The sequence below is a fragment of the Terrapene carolina genome, unplaced genomic scaffold, assembly GCF_002925995.2.
Source record: "Terrapene carolina triunguis isolate 2854851 unplaced genomic scaffold, T_m_triunguis-2.0 Scaffold85, whole genome shotgun sequence".
Classification (NCBI taxonomy): Eukaryota; Metazoa; Chordata; order Testudines; family Emydidae; genus Terrapene; species Terrapene triunguis.
This window is the reverse complement of record NW_020664436.1, coordinates 6,024,681-6,045,326: the sequence shown is the minus strand read 5'-3', so window position 1 is coordinate 6,045,326 and position 20,646 is coordinate 6,024,681. Positions and strand designations below refer to the sequence as shown.

Below are 20,646 nucleotides of genomic sequence, written 5' to 3'. Positions count from 1 at the left end.
TAAATCACAAAATTTTAATGGGGAGGGTGATAAATCACTGGAACAACTTACCTCAGGACATGGGTACAGATCCTCAAAAGGTATTTGGGTGCCCAGCTCTTGGGCCATGGTGGATTCCCCCTCACTTGCAGTCTAAGTCAAGACTGGGTGTCTTTCTAAAGGATACACAACAGCCCCTGGCTGCACAGTGCCATTTCAAATGAGGGGGACCACACAAGGGGGCGTCCTGCCCCTGGAGAGGCACTAGAGACCAAGCCTGCACCACTACTTACCCCACAGTGGCTCCTGTCCTGGCTCCTTGCTCTGCCTCATTGGCTCTCACCACAGCTTGCAGGCAGGGCTGTCCTCCGTGATGCCCTGACTTGCCCCTTTCCTGGTCCTTGCATCACTGGGTCACCTGCCCCAAGCTGGGCTGCTGTGGGCCAAAAAGTGATTGGGCAATGGCCTATGGTGACCCCCCACCTCTGCGTCCTATGGCTATATCTCAAACAGAAGTGATGGCTTTGATGCAGTGATTACTGGGTGTGGGTCTTTAGCTTGAGCTACACGGGAGGTCAGATTAGATCATAATGCTCCCTTCTGGCATTAAAAAAAAATTAAGAATCTATTAGATCCATTAGTGAAGAAAAAGCTATTCTTGCAATTAAATTATTTTTCCACCTGTGCAGACAGCAGAAAAACCTCAAGGTAAGAACAAACAATCTTTTGCTTTCCCACAATTCTGCGGAAGTTGGGCTTCCACCCCACTCTTTGCCTGTGAGGAGAATTTGAGAGGCACAACTTTAGCCATAAGGAAGCCCAAATTTCTAATGGGTTTCCAACAAAATAGCAAATAGCTTCATTTGTGTGCACAAAATACTTTTCATGTGCACATGCAAAGTGAGTGGTGGGTGCCTATGCATCAAACTAAAATACACAACTGCTTGTTTCTACATACAAATGCAGGTTTTGCATGCACAAACAAGTGCAAAGCAAAAAATGGGGCAAATCACTATTGGAGGCCTAACGAAAATTGGCCCCCGCGTGTCCCTGTATTTTCCTCAGGCCCAATTAGCTGTTGCTATTGTCTCATCTCTTCAAATTCTCCTTTATCCTGTCCCCAGCAAAACATCTTACATTGAGTGCCACTTCCTCTCCCGTCTTTGCCAAAGCCCCAGTCTCCCATTTCACAGCACAGCAAGAAATTGGCCAGGAGGCCATGTACTATGCATATGCTATGAACTATTAAGGAAATCCCAGCAGGACCATCACTTTTAAGCCCATTTATATTGCATTAAACTGCTATTAGCTACTATATTCTGGCTCGCAATTAGGATGGTAAAATGTCTCTTCACTATAAACACTAAGTAAGGAAATCCCTGATCAGTGCAAATGCCGTTTTCATTTATTGTCCCTTGAGCTAGCCCTCAGCCACTCTCTGGAACCAGCATTAGTTTTGGAATGACAGCCAACTCCTGCTATCAGTTGCGCCCAGAATACTTGGGCCCATATCTCAGCACATTTGCAATGGGTGAGATTTATGGAGCTCATTGGATCTGAAGCAGAAATAGGTTGCAGCAACCTTGGGCTACAGATGACTGGCTGGAATGGTCGTCAGAATCACTCACCACTGCCACTCCACATTCAGCCACACAGGTCACTGTGAAGCAATGCAAGATTTTCCCATCCCATTCTGAGCAGAGTTTTCAACCCTCCCTGACTACCCTCCCTCCCCGCACCCCAGGAGCTCAGAAGAGAAGAATCCAGGCTTAGAGACAGGATTCCACCCAGTCAGTTGCAATTAGAGGTTTCCTAGGTTTTCTAAGGTTGGTTGTGACCAGAGCTGTGTGAAAGACTCACAGTCAAGCCTGAAACCATATGAAATGCAATGGGTCTGCATAGGAACATAAGACTCAGGCCCTGTCTGTCAATCCCTGGACCCAATGAGGGTTCTGTAGTGAACTCATGCAAGCTATGCAGCCTCACTTGGGGCTCACCAAGTTACTTGCCAACTTTGTCTGATTTTTGGAGACCATTTAAACCCAAAAATCACAGCTAAAATTTGAGGATAGGAAGAAGAGAAGACTGTGCGGTGGGGAAGTGGGGGTAGGGGTGGACATTAGAATCCACGTGAGCAGAAACAGGAAAATGCCCAATCTCAGTGCAAAGAGAAAAGGCTGGCATTGACTGGGAGGAATTTCTGCCTCAATCAGAGATTGGCACACCCAGAAAAGTACAGATCAGAATATGAACTATGTCTTCCTATAGAGAGCTTTAAAAGATGACCTTCCTAGAGAACTGAGGTCCTAGCTTCCCCAGCACAACAGTCCTGGCACAGGTTGGGAGTGGAGAGAATACTGTACCTGTCAAGGAATCCCTGGATACCTCTGGAATTTACTTTGCATGAAAACATTTTCCCTTGGGCAAATGGAGTTGGTGATGTTTCAAAGTTTGGGTCAGGAATGGTGGGGGCTGATTCGAATCCAGAAGCCCTCTCTGGATGCTTAGCTTCCTAGTAGGGTTTCTGTTCACACTGGGAGTGGCTCAGGGACGTCCCCTCTATGTTAAATCCCCTCAAACCTCCCTCACCCCAAGAGTGGTATTATATTCTGCAGACTCCCATCAGCTGCTGGCTGGAGTCCTCCAGCAGGTTCTGGGGGAAACGGTTATGCTCCAGTGACAGCGTCCCTTCCTCTCATAGGACTCAGAAGGAAGTCATTCAAGTGTCCTTGAGCACAGCCTGCCCTAAGATACAGCCTGCAGCTGGGACAAGGACAAAGCTACAGACATACCCAAACTGGTGAACTCCAGCAACAAGCAGTTACCGCTCCTCCCTTAGGGAAATGCAGGTGTTCGGGCTGGCTGGGTTTCAGCTCTCAATGTCACAAAGTCCTGGTGCCCCTTCTTCCCTGGTTTAGCTCCTAAGGGCTTGGGTGGAGACTGATCTGCCACGCTCATCACGATTCACTAGTGATATCTGCACTGTGCTTGAGGCACTTGGGCAGAGCTTGATGGTTAGTATTGGGAGGGGACTTCTTTTGGAGACTCCCACATTTTCTTTTCATCTCCCCCAATGATCTCCTCTTCCTCTGCTCCCCCAACATTTCCTGAATTGTGGTGGCTGTTCCTCCAGATGGGAAGGCTCAGCGTGGCTCTCTCCAGGGGATTGAGAATTAGCTGGGGTGCATGCAGCATTCAGCAATGGAAAGACATGCACCCCTCTCCCCTGCCTTGCTCCCAGGCCTAGAGAATGAGGACCTAAGAGCAGGGCCGGCTCCAGGGTTTTTGTCGCCCCAAGCGGCGCAAAAAAAAAAGAGCCGTGATCGCGATCTGCGGCGGCAATTCGGCGGGAGGTCCTTCGCTCCAAGCGGGAGTGAGGGACAGTCCGCCGAATTGCCGCTGAATAGCTGGACGTGCCGCCCCTCTCTGGAGTGGCCGCCCCAAGCACCTGCTTGGCAAGCTGGTGCCTGGAGCCGGCCCTGCCTAAGAGCAGCCTCCCAACGCTCTTCTCCAGCATCCCAGTGATGTTAGTGCTACAGATCAGAACACAACACAGCAGATGGCCCAAGCCCAGACAGGCCCTGAGAACTGAGCAAAATGGTGGTTCCTTCCATGGGGGAGCTCATCAGAGGGCTGGGTGTGTTACAAATGGGTTACGGAGCCTTTCCATCCTGGGAACATTCACATAGATTAGAGATGGGTGCCAGCTGTGTAGTTCCTATTTAGACCAGAACTGAACATCCACGAACCTCAGGGGAGTTGATTTCAGATTCCAGTTTGGGGGCAAAGCTTCAGGGAGGATCCGGGGGCTTATTTTAACGCAGCTGGCTCAGCCACAGCCAAGGGAAGAGAGCTACCGGAGCATGAATCCCAATAGGGCTATCTGACACGATGGAGTACTATTAGCATCATGGCAGCACCTAGAGACCTCCACCACGGGAGGGCCCTGTTGTGCTAGGCACAGTATGAACAGAGAAAATGACAGTCACCGCCCCAACGCAATATCTGCAGGGTGCTCGCTCGCTCTCTCTCGTATGAAATTAGATCCTTTTTTGCTGGAGAGTCTGGCCAAAAATTAGGATCGAGGCAGTTTATAGAAAAGTGTATTTGTCCCCCTCTAACCGAGAAATAGATCAACAGATTTACACCAGTTCTCATCTGGAACCGAACAAATACAATCTCTCAGGGCCGGGAATTTATACACCAAGTTTCGCCTCAGTCCCTCATTACAACCACAAAGATATTTACGGGCTGAACAACAGTTTGCATAAGGGCTCGAATGAAAGCACTGGCAGGATGCTAGCCGAGGAGCAGCCATGTGTCCTATCCCGGGGACATTTCCCCCTTCCCCCCCTGCTGGCATCCAGATATAGATACAGGGCTGCCATCTGGTGTCTTGTACCCACCCCAACTAGGATATGTGGGCAGGGGCAGCACTAATCTACGCAGAGCCCTGACTTGGGTATCAGGAGCAACTAAGAAACTCTTTCCCTCACAGCCACCAATCAGCCGCTCAGTCAGGAACAGCAGTGACAGTCCCTTTAGCTCTCTGAGTATAATGTATCTGGTGCTAAGCTTGGAACATGCCAGCTTTGCCAACCTGCTTTCAGAGGCTCCCTCTCTCCACTGCTTGTGTGTGCCCCCTTTAGGCCATCTGGATACCCCTTTCCTCACCTTGCCCCATGTCCGGTGACCCCTGGCCATAGCACTGTCCAGACGAGCTTTGCTGGGTTAATTTCAACAATATAAATAAAGCCAAGAGAGAGCTCACTGCACAAAGGAGGCTTCCCAAGAAAATTCCTGTTAATGGTAGGGTGCGTGAAGCTTTCCATGCAGCAACAAGCAGAGAAGAGAGAGACTGAAATGCCCCTCAGAGTTCTAATGATTACACACCAAAGAGAGACATAATTAAATAAGTCTAAATCTTCCCAGTTCTTATGCTGCAAAACTCAGAACAAACTGCCTCCAAAGACCAACCCCCTGGCACAGCTTAGCACAGCACTGAATGCCAGAGACTAGGAACTGGCTACTCTGGGGATCCTCTGGTTTAGACCTGCAAAGGCTATGACTGCAAACACCATAGATGCCAGGAACAGAGCTTCTTTCATTGCAGAACGGGCAACAGAGTGTGGAGCGCAGTGTGCTGGACTAATGGAACACCCTCTCCAATGCCACGAGGCTGGCAGGAGGGTAAGGCTGACGATGCTTTATAGCCAGCAGGAGTTACATCCACATCAGTCACCCAACTAGCAGATTTGACACAATCCATTTCTAAAATGGAATCCAAAATGCCAATGGAGCAGCTGTCAAGATCTTGGTCACCTACACCACAGGGCTGCTGGAGAGTACACACCTTCCCTGAGTAGCATAACAAACCCACGGTCACCTACGTTTTCATGGCTGTCACTATGCTTTGCACCATGGCCATCCGGAACACCACTGCAATAGCAGGGATGGAACTGAGCCCTACCCAGCAGAGCAAGCCACTACAACTAGAGCTAAAGGAGAATCTCTGTTAGCTACTAGCAACATACGGCCCATGGCACACAGCTGTGCAGTCCTAATTCTGTTCAGCAAAGGGCAGTGGTACATGCATGTGCACGTGCACACACAGACTGGGCAGCATATTCCCAGGCACAGAAACTGGGTGTTGATCACAGCATGTTTAGTCAGAAGCATAGGGGATGAACATGGGGAGGTGTTCATTACAAAGTGGGACTGGATCACAGAATCAGACTTTACATCTGTCGTGACTAGCTGCCATTCTGATTAAAGAGTACCAGTCCAAGGGCATGCATGTGACCGTAATTAATTTTCTCCTTTGCACAAAGAAAGCCCCCTGGGGTTGCAAACACTTTGGAGGCGTATGAGGCAGGATTTCCTCAGGACTTTGAGGAAAGATCTCACTTCCCAGAACCTCGGCTGGTCTTTAATCCTGTGGATGCTAAAAAAAAAACACCCCCAGAGTTTTGGGCAGGGGTCGGGGCTCTCAGACCCTCTAGGGTCTCTCTCAGGAACAGTGAGCTCCACAGGATGTGGAGCAGGTACAGAAGAAGCCATCTTCTGATCCTCGTTAACTACATACACCCCACAGCTTCCGGTGGTATAAGTTATCTCGCTCAGGGTGTGAAGAAGCCACCCCCATGAGCGAGGTAAGTTACACCAACCTAAACACCAGTGTGGACAGCGCTACATCGGCGGGAGAGCTTCTCCCGCCAGCATAGCTACCGCCGCTCATGGGGGCTGTAGTTAAGTCGACAGGAGAGCTCTCTCCCATTGACTTACAGTCTGCACTAGGAGCGCTAGAGTGGCATCAGTGCAGCTGCGCCACTGTCAGGTCTGTAGTGTAGCCATAGCCCCATGAGAACGGTCATCAGGAGAACTGCTTCACTGCAGCAGACTACGGACAAAAGGAATTAAAAGGACAATACAACAAATAAAACAACCCCAGGCTAAAATTCTTAGCAGGTGGTTCCAAACTCCAGCTCAGACGGCCAAATCTAGTAAGATGAAGAAGGCAGCCCTGAGTTGGAGATATAGGTCACCTCACCAGCAGTCATGCATCCCAGATCTGGGACATGGATTCATGCCTCTGCAACTAGCTGCACATCAACTATCACAAAAAGCTGTTGGAAGTTCTTGGGAGCCAACAGCCCAGTTTTAGCCAACCTCCAGGATAGGTTCCATGCCAGGAAGCGTTGAGAACATTTTAATGGAGCAGTGAATAGCCAAGCTTGTGGTTTAGTGGAGGTAGGGCACCAGCAAAAAGCTCTGACATTGAGGGATGACTTCCACAGCTGATCGAAACAGAGTTTAATGCATTTCCATTTCCAGTTGTGTATATCCACTGATGCTTTTTTACTTATTTACTCTATTGCCCCCCTTCTTCCCCTTGTGCGCTTCTGTTAGCACCACAGATAACTGTCAAATTGATGCAGGCTATTACTTGCCTGATGTACAGCACTGCAAACTGCTTAGCAGGATTCCAAAGAGGGATGAAGCAACTGTGTGTCACCAGGAATAACATTTGCAGGTGTGTGAGCTAGAAGAGGAAAATTTATCTATGCTTACCTGAAAATTTCCTTTGAGTAATAAAATCCACAGACAGTTACCATGGGCACTTCAGCCTGCTTGCAGGTTGGGGGCAGAACCAGACCTACGTATCTTAGGTACTTAAGTGGCCCCCTCTGTAATAGCTGTAGTATCTGGCCCCACTGTAGTAGCTGAGTGCCTCAAAATCTCTAATGTATGTATCCTCACACCACCACTAGTGAGGCAGAGCAGAGCTATTTGGGAACTGAGGCACAGAGAAGCTAAATGACTTGCTTAAGGTCACTCTATGTATGTTGCAGAACAGGGACTCAAACCTGGGTCGCCTAAATCCTAAGCTATTATTCTAACCACCAGCTAATCCTTCCTTTTAGTTGCTGGCACCAGGGAAATGCCCTGCCTCTCTTCTAGTTGAGATAACTTCTACCACCAGGCTAAAGGGGGGGGAGGGATAGCTCAGTGGTTTGAGCATTGGCCTGCTAAACCCAGGGTTGTGAGTTCAATCCTTGAGGGGGCCACTTAGGGATCTGGGGCAAAATCAGTACTTGGTCCTGCTAGTGAAGGCAGGGGGCTGGACTCGATGACCTTTCAAGGTCCCTTCCAGCTCTAGGAGATGGGATATCTCCATTATTAAAAAAAAAATTAATTAATTAATTCAAATCTACTTTAAGTTACAGATTGGGTTTGACTTGGGTTGAGGGAAAGCAATGTCTCCTGCTGCAGAGCATGGTAAATTCTCCCCAACAACAAACAACCCATACCCTTAGATGTTACTTTCCATCTCTATTCTTGATGATCCATCTGTCTCCCAGATGGGCCAGATCTCTGGACCTTATTACTCAAAGAAAGGAAATTCTCAGGTAAGCATGGATAAATGTTTTTGTTCTCCCTCATACTAAGCTCCACAAATCCATTATAATGGGATCTTCATAGTGGTGCGCCTCTGGGGTGAGAAGCAGGATTATCCTTTAAATATTGACGTCCAAAACAAGGTAGATTATGTATAAATAATGATTCCACCTTCCCCTGGGCACTAAGGCATGGAGAAGAACTCTGCCAAAAGAAAGGAAAAGGCATCGGCTAAGACTGGATGACCAATATGCAAACTGTGGTGAACTAATGGCCATCTAATAGGTCGCAATGCAGCAGACATGACTGCTCTGCCCTGAGACTGCCAGCGTTCCTAAGGACTGGACTTCGATGCTTAACTACAGGAGAAGTATTTCTTGAATTTACTTCAGGAATGAATGCTGTGAGAGCTGAGAGGACTACCAGCCTGAATTCAAAGTACAACTCTGAGGGGGGTTTTAGGAAAAACTCCCAACTTAGCAGCCTACTCTAGTGGATAGGAAGTACCAACACCTCCTGTAGGGGTTCCATCTGGGTAGTGCTGCATAGAGGTTCCAAGGCTGGTCTCTATGAGCACGCAGCGTTGGGAATAAGGTGGATGCATTTAAGGGAGCATTTGCTAAGGGAGCATTTAATGGAGAGATTTGCACAAACTGTCCTCTCTTGGGCACGTTGAGAGCATTATACTACAGAGACTTGACCTTTTTGCTTGGACGCTATTATACACCCACGATAAAGCCCTCCTGGGCTATGGTCACACAAGGCTTTGCTTCACTGGTTTAACAATGGACGTTTCACCAGCCAGTAAAGTAAGTGCTATTTGTTGACTTCTTTTTAGTGGCCCATGAGACCAATAATCAGTTCATCCAAGTCTTCATTTTCAATCCTTCTTGCCTCCTTTCCTGCTGGGGTCAGGGGAGGGGCCAAGGCAACCTCCGCCCAGTCAGTGCTGCATCTTGCCCAGCAGAGCGCGCCTCTCCAGTTTAGCATGGCTCCTCTCCTGCCTGGGGAAGGGGAACCGAGGTGACCCCACCCAGGGTCATGGGCCATGGTAGGAAAACTGTGGCCTGCCCAGAAAGCGGGCCAAGCTCCCTAATGAGACAGTTGATAAAGGAGTGAAGTAGGAGACACAGCCCCTTCCCTTCTGGCTTTTCTCAGCTCGCTCCAGCCACTGCAGACGCCTCCAAGGGGAAGCGGAGCTGAGGGGACAATCCCTCCAAAAGGTAAATGCAGCCCTGGGACACAGTTGGGAATTAGACAGACACATTATTGAACCAAACTGTTAGCCTAAACACTGGATATAAAGTTTGGCATTTCCCTCAGAAAAGTACTGCAACAGGGAGGCCTGGCTAAGCCACCAGCTGCTGTGAAAGCAGAAAAAAATGGAAGGAACTTCAGGAGATGGGGCGTTTCCCTGGTGCCAGAGACTGAGCGGTTTGGTTCTGCCCCCAAGCTGCAGGTAGGCTGAAGTACCCATTGTAACAGATCTGTGAACTTTAGCATGAAAAAGAATGACAATTTACAGTATAAGGGACAGTAGTTCTCATGCACAAGCCGTTGACCTGTGGGGTCCAGAAGGGAATCCCCAGATACATGGTTAGTTGTATTTTAGGGTGTGATGGGGCATCTGCCCACACTGGCATGCAAGGGAGGGCCCTAGGGGAGCTGCACAAGAAGCAGCCAATAGTACAAGGGCTGTGAGGAACCGCCAATCAGAGCTCAGCAGGCCATATAAGAAGAGCTGCAGGGCACAGCAGGGTCAGTTACTCCCTGGAACTGAAGGTGGGAGGACTGGGTGCATGGCAGGCAGAAGGAAGCTAGCATCCTGAACAGAGCAGTGTTGCTAGCAGGGACAAGGGGAGCTAGAGAAGAGCTCCTGGCTGACTGCTGGGATTTACAGGCTGAGGCAAGGGCGAAGAGGGTACTGGAGCCACAGGGAAGTGGCTGGACAATTGGCTGCAGTCGCCACTGGGGAATTGGCGGGACAGTTGGACTGCAACACTCGCCCCCGAAAGGGGGGAGCACAGATTGTGACCTGGCCGGAGGGCTGTGTTATGAAGAGGATGCTGCAGACCTTGGAGTGATGGGGGTCTGGGAGCAGAAGTGACAGCGGGTAAAGCATTACCAGGAATAGGCGTACCAACCTGCACAGCTAATCGTCAAGACAACCAGCAGGAGGCACCAGCATGGTAAGTGAAGCCCCATCACATAGGGCAATATATCTTGCTCTGAAGTGCCAAGTGTAGGCCACCCCCAAGGGCAGTTGAATTAGATGGACAACTGATCTTATCCAGTGTATTAGCAGGACACATTCTAGAACAGATGTTCTGGTGTCGTGTGGCATGTGGGTGGAAACTGGAATAGGTGGATTCCGATTGTGACAGAGCTGTCCTACATCTTACAAACTAGGCTTGGCTTTCAGGACCAGAAAAATCTTTCGGGCTGACATAATATTATCCTGGCATGATACTGCACCCAGGATCTAACATCATACAGTTTGCTTTGTTACATCTTGGTGCAACACCACAATGCAAATATCTAACAAAATGTCATGTCAGCGTGATAAGACAACTCTCTCAAAGGACAATCATTTCAAAGAGGTTAGAACTTAAATCAACCTCTGCCATTTTTGGTAACTGTAAAGACTCTTTGTCTTGCTTTTAGGATACTTAAAATCCAGAGGAGTCAAATAGTTTTCATGATTAGTTATGTTATTGCTGGCTTTGAGATGCATGGTCAAGGCCAGATCCCATTTAGTGCTACTCTCTGTTTGAGATGGCCCAAACCACACTTCGGATTCCAAGCACCGCTGAAGTTTGCAGAGGTACTAACCCAGGCCCACAATCTGCAGATCAGCCCCATCTCTATCTGAACCTGGTTGTCTGTCCCTAATTTTAATATGCATCTATGACATATGCTGTGCTTAACTGTGCTTCTTCTGAAAGTGACTACCTAGCCTTGAAACAAGCCTGCTAAACAGTTTTATATTTATTATAATAGTAATAATACTTGGTCCTTCTATGGCCCCTTTTATTTAAGAATCTTAAAGTGCTTTGTGGCATTAACTCTCACCTGCTGAGGTAGGTCACTTTCATCCTCTTTTCAAAGAGATGTGAAGTGACTTAGTCACACCAAGCTGTGACCTGAACCCTGGGAGTCTTGACTCTCCTACTCCCTTGCTCTCACCACTACACCATATTTCCTCATCCTAGCCTTAGAGATGAAAGCCAGAAAGCACTCTTGTAAACCTCTTATTCCACCAGAGCTGCAGAGTCCAGGAAACAGACTGTGTGGCCTGTCACAGAGCTGCCCTTAGCCAATTCCAGCATGTAACATGAAAGGAGAGCCACTTTTCCCACTTTCACAATATATAAATAATAAAAGGAATCAAAACACCACTTTTTTGGCAGCTGATTGGTTTGTTCCCATCTCTTTTTCTCTCTCCCATATTGCAGCACTGCTAGCAAAGCTCATTTCTGGGCTGTTTGTCACAATACAGAACTATATGGGTAAAAAAAAAAAAAAGAAGAAAAAAGAAACAGAGAAACAGGTTCTGACATCTAATCAGATCTGCCGTATTGATTTTTCAACTTTAGCTTTAGAACAAATCAGCAAAACAACCACATTATCACCCACAATTCACTCTCCCCTGTGTAAGCTGGTTCAAAAGGAGCTCACACAAACACCCCCCCCCCCCCCCCCCCGAGTGGATTCTCAGATGGAAGGAGCAGGCTGGGGGGGAAAGCATGCTCATCATAGAGGCTTCAGAAGCTACACGATTCCCATTTCCGACAAGATTAGAATTCCAGAGCAAGCCACAAAACTAATGAGCTGCCCGTACTGGAGAACAGCATTTCAATTAACCAGAGCAAGCCCCTGCTGGGGCACCCGGCTCTTTCCACAAAAAGGGAGCTGGATAAACAGATGGGTTGTTTGTTTAGCCGGGGGGGCAGGGGTGACTCTTGGCCTTGCTCTACTTTCCAGTTGCTGAGGTTTGTTTTTAGTGAATTTCATGCTGGTAAAAGGAGCCAGATGGACAGCACTGGAGATTGAAGTCCACTGCTTAGGCACAAAATGGACAGGCAAGCAGTGGCATTACAAACTTCTGCCATGCTGCTCTGTCTTGGAGGAACCAAGCTGTAGGAGGGAATGGTGAGTTCAGTCCCTGTGACCCTTTCAGTATTTGACCAAGACTGCAGTCTTGAAGAAGTGGAGGGGGTTAATTTCTAGGATCATGCATGGCTTCCAGTGGAATTCGGGCCAAACCAGAATCCAAACAAAATTCAGTGTTGCTTGTCCTTAGGTGGAGGTGATGGGAGATGCCAACAGCAAGAAACTGAATGTGAGTGTCTGCTCAGCTTCGTCCAGGTTATCAGAGTAGGTTTTATCCGTTCTTTAGCAGTGACAGAGGGAGGATAGGGGAAGATGGGGGTGGCGTTTAATGAATTACTCTGTGCTACGCATTTAGGCACCTTAGTCACAGCCCATGGATGGTGCAGGCTAGTGCAAATTAATATTCTCTCCACCAATCCCATGCTTGCCACATCCTCAAGAGGACTTCACAGAAGTTCAGTACTGAATCTTTCCTGATGAGATTAGCTCTGTGGTCAGAGTTACCACCCTGGCCTCAGCCCTCCACCCCACTCAATATTTATTCAGCACAGTCTTCAATTTAATCTGGGAAGTGAAAGGAGCTAGGCTTGGATTCTCCTTATCTGCATTCCACCCAATGCAGCACTTGACTGACTGAAGATACTATTACTAGTATCTGAAGATACTGAAGATACTATTACTATATACTCTGTACTATTACTAGCACAGATTATCCCAGACCCCTACCTGCTCCACACATCAGAACATCGCCAATACTTCTAAACACTCCAGCCTGGGATATGAATAGCCTCATTCTTCTGCCGAGGGAGGTATCACTGAGCAATAAGGCATCCAAATAGAATGGCATGACATGGGCACCAGCAAGGATGGCAGTACAGAGCAACATCCCTATTACCACTCAGTGGTCTCCTGCTGCCTGTTTATGTGTATGTGTGTGTGTATATATTATAGGTGGGGTTGTAGCACGGCCCATTATTAAGATTACCTGAACTTTCCTATTTTCAGTTACTTGCAACTTTGCCAAACTTTAACCATCTAAGCTGAAATTTTCCATACCAGTGCCCTGCCTCAGGCTGATTTTGGGGGGGAAATTCCAGACAAAATGGATCTGCCACATCCAAGAACCAGGCTTGGAATAATACATTGTTTTGCCCATATTAAGTTCTGGCAATCTTTCTTTGAGAAGCTTTAGCACCCCCTATGCTTTGGAGTGGGGACTTAAAAAGGCCATCCCCTGCCAAATTTGATCAAAGATGTGCCTTCCACTGTCCCCATGAAAATCTGCCCAAATTTGGCCAAGATATAAGCCTGGGTGGGGGGAGAGGTCACAATCTGCACATGCTCAGTAAAGACAGAGTTTTGGCAGCTAAATTTCCTGAAGATTCCATCTGTGCCGTGCATGTTCATTGCAGGTCTGAGTAGGACTTTTCCTGCAGTTGTAGCTCTGGGCAGTTGCGGGCCATACCAGGTCCAGGCACTTGAACAAAGAGAGCAGGGAGCCTCTATCTCATCTGCTCTCAGTGGTCCCCCTGCTAGGCCCAGGCAGTCTGGAGGAGCAAACTGCCCGATTCAAATGCAGAGTAAAGAAGAGCTGGATCTGGGAGGGCAGGGGGAGAACATTAGGACAAGAAGACAGGGTGGGGATGGAATTTGGGACTGGAGGCTGGTGCAGACAAGAGGGGAAACTGGAAGATGAGATAGGGGTGACTGGTATTGGCTGGGCAAGGGGACTGGGAGCCAGGAGGTTGGGGAAAACAGATACTGGCTGAGGAACCAGGATGTAGGAGGGACTGGCTAAGCATGGAGATTGGAGAATCAGTAGGGCTGAAAGGAAGAATTAAAGGGTGAGGCATACAGATCTGACAAGGTTCTAAGGTTTTGGGGGAGAACTGGGACTGGCTGGGCAAGGAGACAGGGATGAGGGGTGGAGATTGGAACTGGCTAGGTGAGGAGAATGGGGACTGGGACAAGGAGCCGGGGGGTAGAAGAGACAGGACTGGTGCAGAAATCGATTGAATGGGATGGTGCAGAAGAGTGTCATGCTTGGAGGGAATGGGGGAAGAGGACTCGGTGTTCACTAGAGCACACTCCCTTCCACAGCCTAGAATGGAACTCAAGATTCTGGAGTCTCACCATTCCTCTGCTGTCAACAAATATCTGTGAAACCCTCTGGCAATGTTTCCCATCCTCCTCTAGTGCTGAACCACAGAGAGGATGTAACAACCTACTACAGCTATCAGTTACTCTATTAGCTTATGTGGTGAAGGCCTATATGGTGGATCTAAAGGTTAAAACCCTGTTGATGACCCATGTGGGTGTCAATATGATGCCACACGATGGAATTTCCTTTTTTTTTTTTGGAAGGTTGCTCTTTTAAAAGCTAGGAAATTACACACACACACAAAACGATGTTAAAAGAACAGTATTAAGGTTGCAAAGGCAAGCATTCAAAATTTGAAAATGCCAGAATTAAGGCTGCCTGTGCAAGCTTAATTTGACCCTCTTGTCCACATGGGTTATGATACAGTTTTTAATTACATGACCACATACTATTTTTTCCACAGGACCCCTGCCTCATTCAGTGTGCAGAACGGACAGTGCTCACTTCATGAGCATCTATTCAATGTTTTGTTTTCTCCTCATTGTTCAGTGTGTGATCCCAGACCTTATTTCCTGCACACTATTCAAACCCTGCTCTGAAAACAGATTTCCTCATTGGTTTTCCTATGGGGCTCATCACTTCATAGATATTAATAAATTTATTTTCACAACACCCCTGTGAGGCAAGTGGGTGGCATGATCCCCATTTTAGAGACAGGGAACTGGGTCAGCGAGATTAAGGGCAAAAGTATTCACTAATTTGGGATGCCCAATTTGAGATGCCTAGGACCTGATTTTTAAGAGTACGTAGCACTATATAGCAGTTTATATGTTCAAATCACAGTTCCCATTGACTTCAGTTGCAGCTGTGTGTGTTCAGCACTTCTGCAAACTAGACCATAAGATGTCAAATCAGGCACCTGGAAAATGAGGAACAAGCCATTAGTGACCACCTCTGAAAAGTCTGGTTTAAGTGACTTGACTAGCATCACATAGTAACCCTGTGGCAGAGCCAGGGATAGAATCTAGTTCTCCAGGGCAGCATTCAACTGTCTTAACCATGAGACTGTCCTTTCTCTTCCTGCAGTCCCCTGCCTCATTCACTATGCACTTTTCAACTTCTGCACCAAAGGAGGCAGGGGTCCTACCTACAACCGTTTCCTTCATTACACAACCCCAGAGCAGGTCCATCCTGAATGGGGCAGGAGGGGTCCTACAGAAAAAATATGTGATCATGTAATTAAAGACTGTATCATAATGCAGATGTACAAGAGGGCTGAATCAAGGTTGAACAGGCAACCTTAATTCTGGCATTTCCTAGCTTCTGAGGGTATGTCTACACTACAGGATTAATCCGAATTTAGATAATTCGAATTTGGGAAACAGGTTGTATAAATTCGATTGTGCGCGGCCACACTAAGCACCTTAATTCGGTTTTAAACCACATTAATTCGGTGGTGTGCGGCCACACTACCCCATTAACTTAAACACAGTAATTCGGTGGTGTGCGTCCACACTAACCCTAATTCGAATTAACAAAATCGATTTAGGCTCTACTCCGTTCGTCGAGGTGGAGTACAGAAATCGATTTAAAGGGCCCTTTAATTCGAATTAACTGGCTCTGTAGTGTGGACGGGTGAAGGGTTAATTCGGATTAAGGCAGCTAAATCCGAATTAAAGTCCTAGTGTAGACCAGGCCTGAGTGCTTGTCTTTGCAACCCCAATAATGTTTTTTTAATGTAATTTTTGTGGGGATAACATATATGCACATACACACACATACACAGAGGCAACTGCTACACGAACAAGTGAGGTGACCCAACCAACAGCGGATCAACAGGCCCCCATGGTTGGCTGGAATACGTTGTTGGTTGGCTGGCATGTCTGCTCGTGTGTGGACGTCAGGTAAATAAACCCTTCAAAGTCCACCAGATGAAACTCTCAATCCAAAAAAGAGACGTCAACCCTATTTGAAAGCAGCGCCATAAGCATCACCTGCCCAGACTTTAGCAAGGTACCAGTGCATGCTGGCACAGAGGTAGGAGCTACAGAATCATGCTGTTATACTCACACTGTACGTTGAGCTGTACCAGGGCTTCCCGGGGTCTGATGTTAAAGCCATTGTACCTGGCTGTCTGACACTTATAGGTCCCGCTCATTTCTCGGCTAATGCTCTCCAGGCGCAGCTTCCCATCGTAAGTCTCCACTGTCATGGCACCTGAGGGCATGGGGGCCTCTTTGTCTACCCGGGACCAGATGATGGGCGGCTTGGGCTTCCCTCGAACCTCGCACTGCAGCTCGGCCCTGGAGCCCTCCCGAACGGTGATGGTGGACTGGCCCTTGGGGACACTGATGGTTGGAGGCACTAAAAAGAAGATGATAAAAAGGGACTGTTTGTTTGTCAAGTAACATCCTTCCAGCAAAGCACGAGGGAAACCTTTGAAGGATGGTTGCACTTGTGGGGAAGGATGTCATACTGGCAGCCCTCCAATCAAGAATGGCAGTGGTAGTGCCAGAGCAAAGCTCCCCACACTCTGCCCCAGCCAATGTCAGCCACCCCATGGAGGTTCCACCTCTAGGTGGAGAGGAGTGTTTCATCCCCATGGCCTCTGAGTGTGCCAGCACCAACAAAAAGTGCCAGTTGTGACGGGACACCTCAACTCACTTCACATACATCAGTGAACTATTGTCAAACACTTTCAGTCACTATCAGCCTAAACCCGGCTAGAACTGATGATCTAGAGGTGAAAGACTCCACATCCTAGTCTCAATCTTGTTAGCCATTTAATTCCGCAACTGTAGCCCAGAAGCGAGAGTCCAAATCCAATCTCCTTACATGGGCTGGATTGGAGACAGTGGCCTATAGGCGCATGCTTCATATATTCCACTCCCAGCCTCCATAGACATCCAAGAGGAAGGACCTTTGTCAATTTCTAAACCACAGACACAAGTTAGATTTGTTAAATACCTTCACTTATTCTACGCTAGAATTCACTGTGAATCCTCGCCAAGATGTGCAAAAAAACTCTCTCAGAGAAGTACAACTCAGTGTAGCTATCGCTGGTTCACCCAGAGGAGAGGCAACTCCCAGCTGAGACCAGCTCAGTACAGCCCCTACAGGCCCATGCAAGTGACAGCAAACCCAGTAGAACTGCTGCCTAATTCTCATTAGAACTGTGGTGGGCTAACTACGGCCTGGGGGCCACATCAGGCCCTCCAGACATATTAATCCGGCCCTTGAGCTCCCACCAGGGAATGGGGTCTGGGGCTTGTTCCGCTCCAGCTAGGGAGCGGGGTAAGGGTCTTGCCCCACTCCGCATGGCTCCTGGAAGAAGCGGCATGTCCTCCCTCTGGCTCCTACGCGTAGGGGCAGACAGAGGGCTCCTCATGCTGCTCCTGCAGCTCCCATTGGCCGGGAACCACAAACAATGGGAGCTGCAGGGCTGGTACCTGTGAACAGGGCAGCGCACGGAGCCACCTGGCCGTACCTCTGCATAGGAGCCGGAGGGGGGACATGCTGCTGTTTCTGGGAGCTGCTTGAGGTAAGCGCCGCCCGGAGCCTGCCCCCCTGAGCCCCTCCCATGCCCCAACCCCCTACCCCAGCCCCGATCCCCCTCCTGCCCTCTGAACCCCTGGGTCCCAGCCTGGATTACCCTCCTGCACCCCCAAACCCTCATTGTCAGCCCCACCTAAGAGCCCGCACCCCCAGCCAGAGTCCTCCCGCCCTTCAACCCCCAATTTCATGAGCATTCATGGCCTGCCATACAATTTCCATACCCAGATGTGGCCCTCGGGCCAAAAAGTTTGCCTACCTCTGGGTTAGAACCTGAGCTACAATAATGTACAGAACTTGCACAAAGCAAATCCAGTTCCTGGACAGGGGACCTTACTGATTGGGAAAAAATGGTGCTTCTGCTCTAGATATAACCATTTTTGCCAAAAATGGATATTCAGTGGACCAGAACATTTCAGGAATCTGTGTAAAATTTGCCGTTTTGTTTTGAAAACAAAATATTTGGAGTCATTTTGAATTTTACTTTCATTTTAATAAAAAAAGTTAAACCCCTAAACATTTACTGTGACTCCAAATTATCTATTTTGACTTTTATGATTTTCTGAAAAATTCAAAAAGTGTTTGTTTTTGGTGGACCTAAAATAAACGTTGGGTATTTTTGAGTCGGGGGTGGGGTTCAGCCACCAAACTAAAAACTCAGGTTACTCACACAGCTCTAGTGAGACCCACTCCAGTGTTGAGCCACTATTGTCAGTCAAAGTTCATAAGGAGCCTAAGAGAGACATCTACACTGCGATAAACCCATGGCACGGAGTCTCAGAGCCTGTGTCCAGGTGGTTGGACACGCAGGGCTTGGGCTGCGGGGCTAAAAATTGCAGTGTAGGTGTTCGGACTTAGGCTGCGGCCCAGTCCCTGAGACTCTGCGAGGGAGATGGGTCTCAGAGCCCAGGCTCCAGCCCAAGCCTGAATGTCTAACACTGAAATTTTATAGCCCCGCAGTCCAAGCCCTGCAAGCCCAGGTCAGGTGACTAGGGCCAGCCATAGCTGTGCTGCGGGTCTTTTATCGCAGTGTAGACATACCCTAAGATCTCCAGCTGATATGAACATGGAGTTGACTTGGACGGGACTCTTTGTTCATGCTCCAGGCTCCACCAAGAACCCACCCAGATGTAGATGGTTTTCGCAGGAACATCTATCGTAATGTTGACATTGCAAGTCTCATCATTAGGTTTCAGAGTTAACATCCCATTGAGACAAATGTGACGGTTCTCACCTCTCAGAAAGCTCTTGTTTCAGGCTGTCTCTCTGCAACTGGCACTGCATTGGGATGACGTTTGAACTGATACTTTCACAAACGGAAGGGCTAGATATTTTTTCTTTTTAAATGAAAGCTTAAAATTCCAGGGGCCACCTCAATCCAAACTGGCCACTATTCATTCAATTTACCCTCTGCCCATGAGAGAGAGTGTGCTGGGATTATTTTCACACACATACAACACATAACTGCATTAAGAGCATATTTAAGATGGCTCTGGCCTCAGTCTCCTTTGGTAGCGACCTCTCTATGCAACAGAGAAGTCGAGTTTTCAATTTACAGGTCCCCTGTGGGCTGTGGAATCTCATCAGATGCTCTCCTGTTTGGTGTGAAGAGAGCGCTGCCTCCCCCCCCCGCCAGTCAGCACCGCCAGCAGACGCTCACCTGGCGAGAGGCAATTTTCACCACAGGGAAAAACTGCAAATTGTATTTGGAGATTTTTTTAATTAAAGCTATCTCTTCCGAGCCTCCCACTGGAGACGGCCATCTCAGCGAATGGGGGGCTGTTTTGCTGGGTGGCAGCAGATGGCCAGGGAATGCAGAGTAGTTTCCACCTTGCTGCTTCAATACCATGGCTCTGGGAAAGAAACTCAACAGGTTCAAACCAAACACAAAGGGTGGGGTCTTTATTGCTCCTTAAATGCACACAGAGGGCCAGATGCCCCACTATGGACAAACACCCGCCGTTACCCATTGTGTGTGGGGGGATTCAGCCTGAAGGGAGGCAGGTGATGGTGCTGCTGCCTGCCCTCACTTGGGGTTCTGGCTGGAGACAGCAGCTTTAATTTCACTGGCTCCAGAGGAACCCAGCTGGCAGTGACCCTCGATGGGATGCTCCAAAATGCCACATTACTCAATCAGCCTCAGCATGCTCTCTTCCCAGCCAATCCCCTATGTCCTGTGCTGGCCCTATCAGCTCCTGCTGGTGGAAGGGGGGTTGTAGCAACTTTGGGCCACCACAGTCACCTCCTTGTAGATTTTTTAACTCCTGAGCCCTGTACCTACATTTGGGCCAGCAAATATTGTTCAGCCCTTGTAGTGGGGAAGGGGGCTATGATCATACAGACCTTTGCCATCTTACTCCTACGACCTTATATCTATTACATTCTATTAGCTATTGGGATTTTTTTTTTTTTTTTTGGAGAAGTATGCACTAAACTCCATTGCTACAGCCAGATCTGGCTTACATTCCCAGCTCTGCCACTGACTCACCATGGGATTTGGGGCAAGTCATGTCATTTTGTGCCTCAGTTTCCCCAATGGTAAAAAAGGGAGGAGCAGCATTCCCCTGCATTCCAGGGCTGTTAGGAGTATGAATTAATTAATTTATTTTTTGCTGAAAAGCCAGTACACAGTAAGTGATCAGTATCCCATTATCACAAAAGCATCGGGGGACATTCCCTTTGGAGCAGATTGCTACAGATTTTTGCCAAGAGTAGGGAGGTTGTCAGAAAAACAAGAGCCAATTCCAACACTTTCTGCTAAGGGCACAGACAGGACAGGAAATCAGATCGGTCATGGAGCGCACTGGGGCCGGCCAAAGCTGGTTAACATCACTATGAATAAGGAAAGTTTCTGAAGCAGTTTGTAAAATCAGGACAGATTCTGCAGCCAGTTGACTTCCCTCAGGCTCGCTCACCATTTAGCTACAAGTAGATGCAGCTTTGCTCTCAGTCACACCTGAGCAATCCCAGGGAAGGCAGTGGGACTGCACGGGCATATCTGA

At 48.3% G+C, this 20,646-nt stretch overlaps 1 protein-coding gene across 1 annotated transcript in view; it reads right to left on the bottom strand.

Moving 5' to 3' along the window:
* Nucleotides 1-20,646, bottom strand: part of MDGA1 (MAM domain containing glycosylphosphatidylinositol anchor 1) — a 195,964-nt gene that overhangs the window by 80,213 nt on the left and 95,105 nt on the right. Inside the window, exon 8 of the mRNA XM_026649667.1 lies at nt 16,163-16,456. Within this exon, the coding sequence (XP_026505452.1) occupies nt 16,163-16,456 (294 nt within the window). The remainder of the gene's footprint in view (nt 1-16,162; nt 16,457-20,646) is intronic.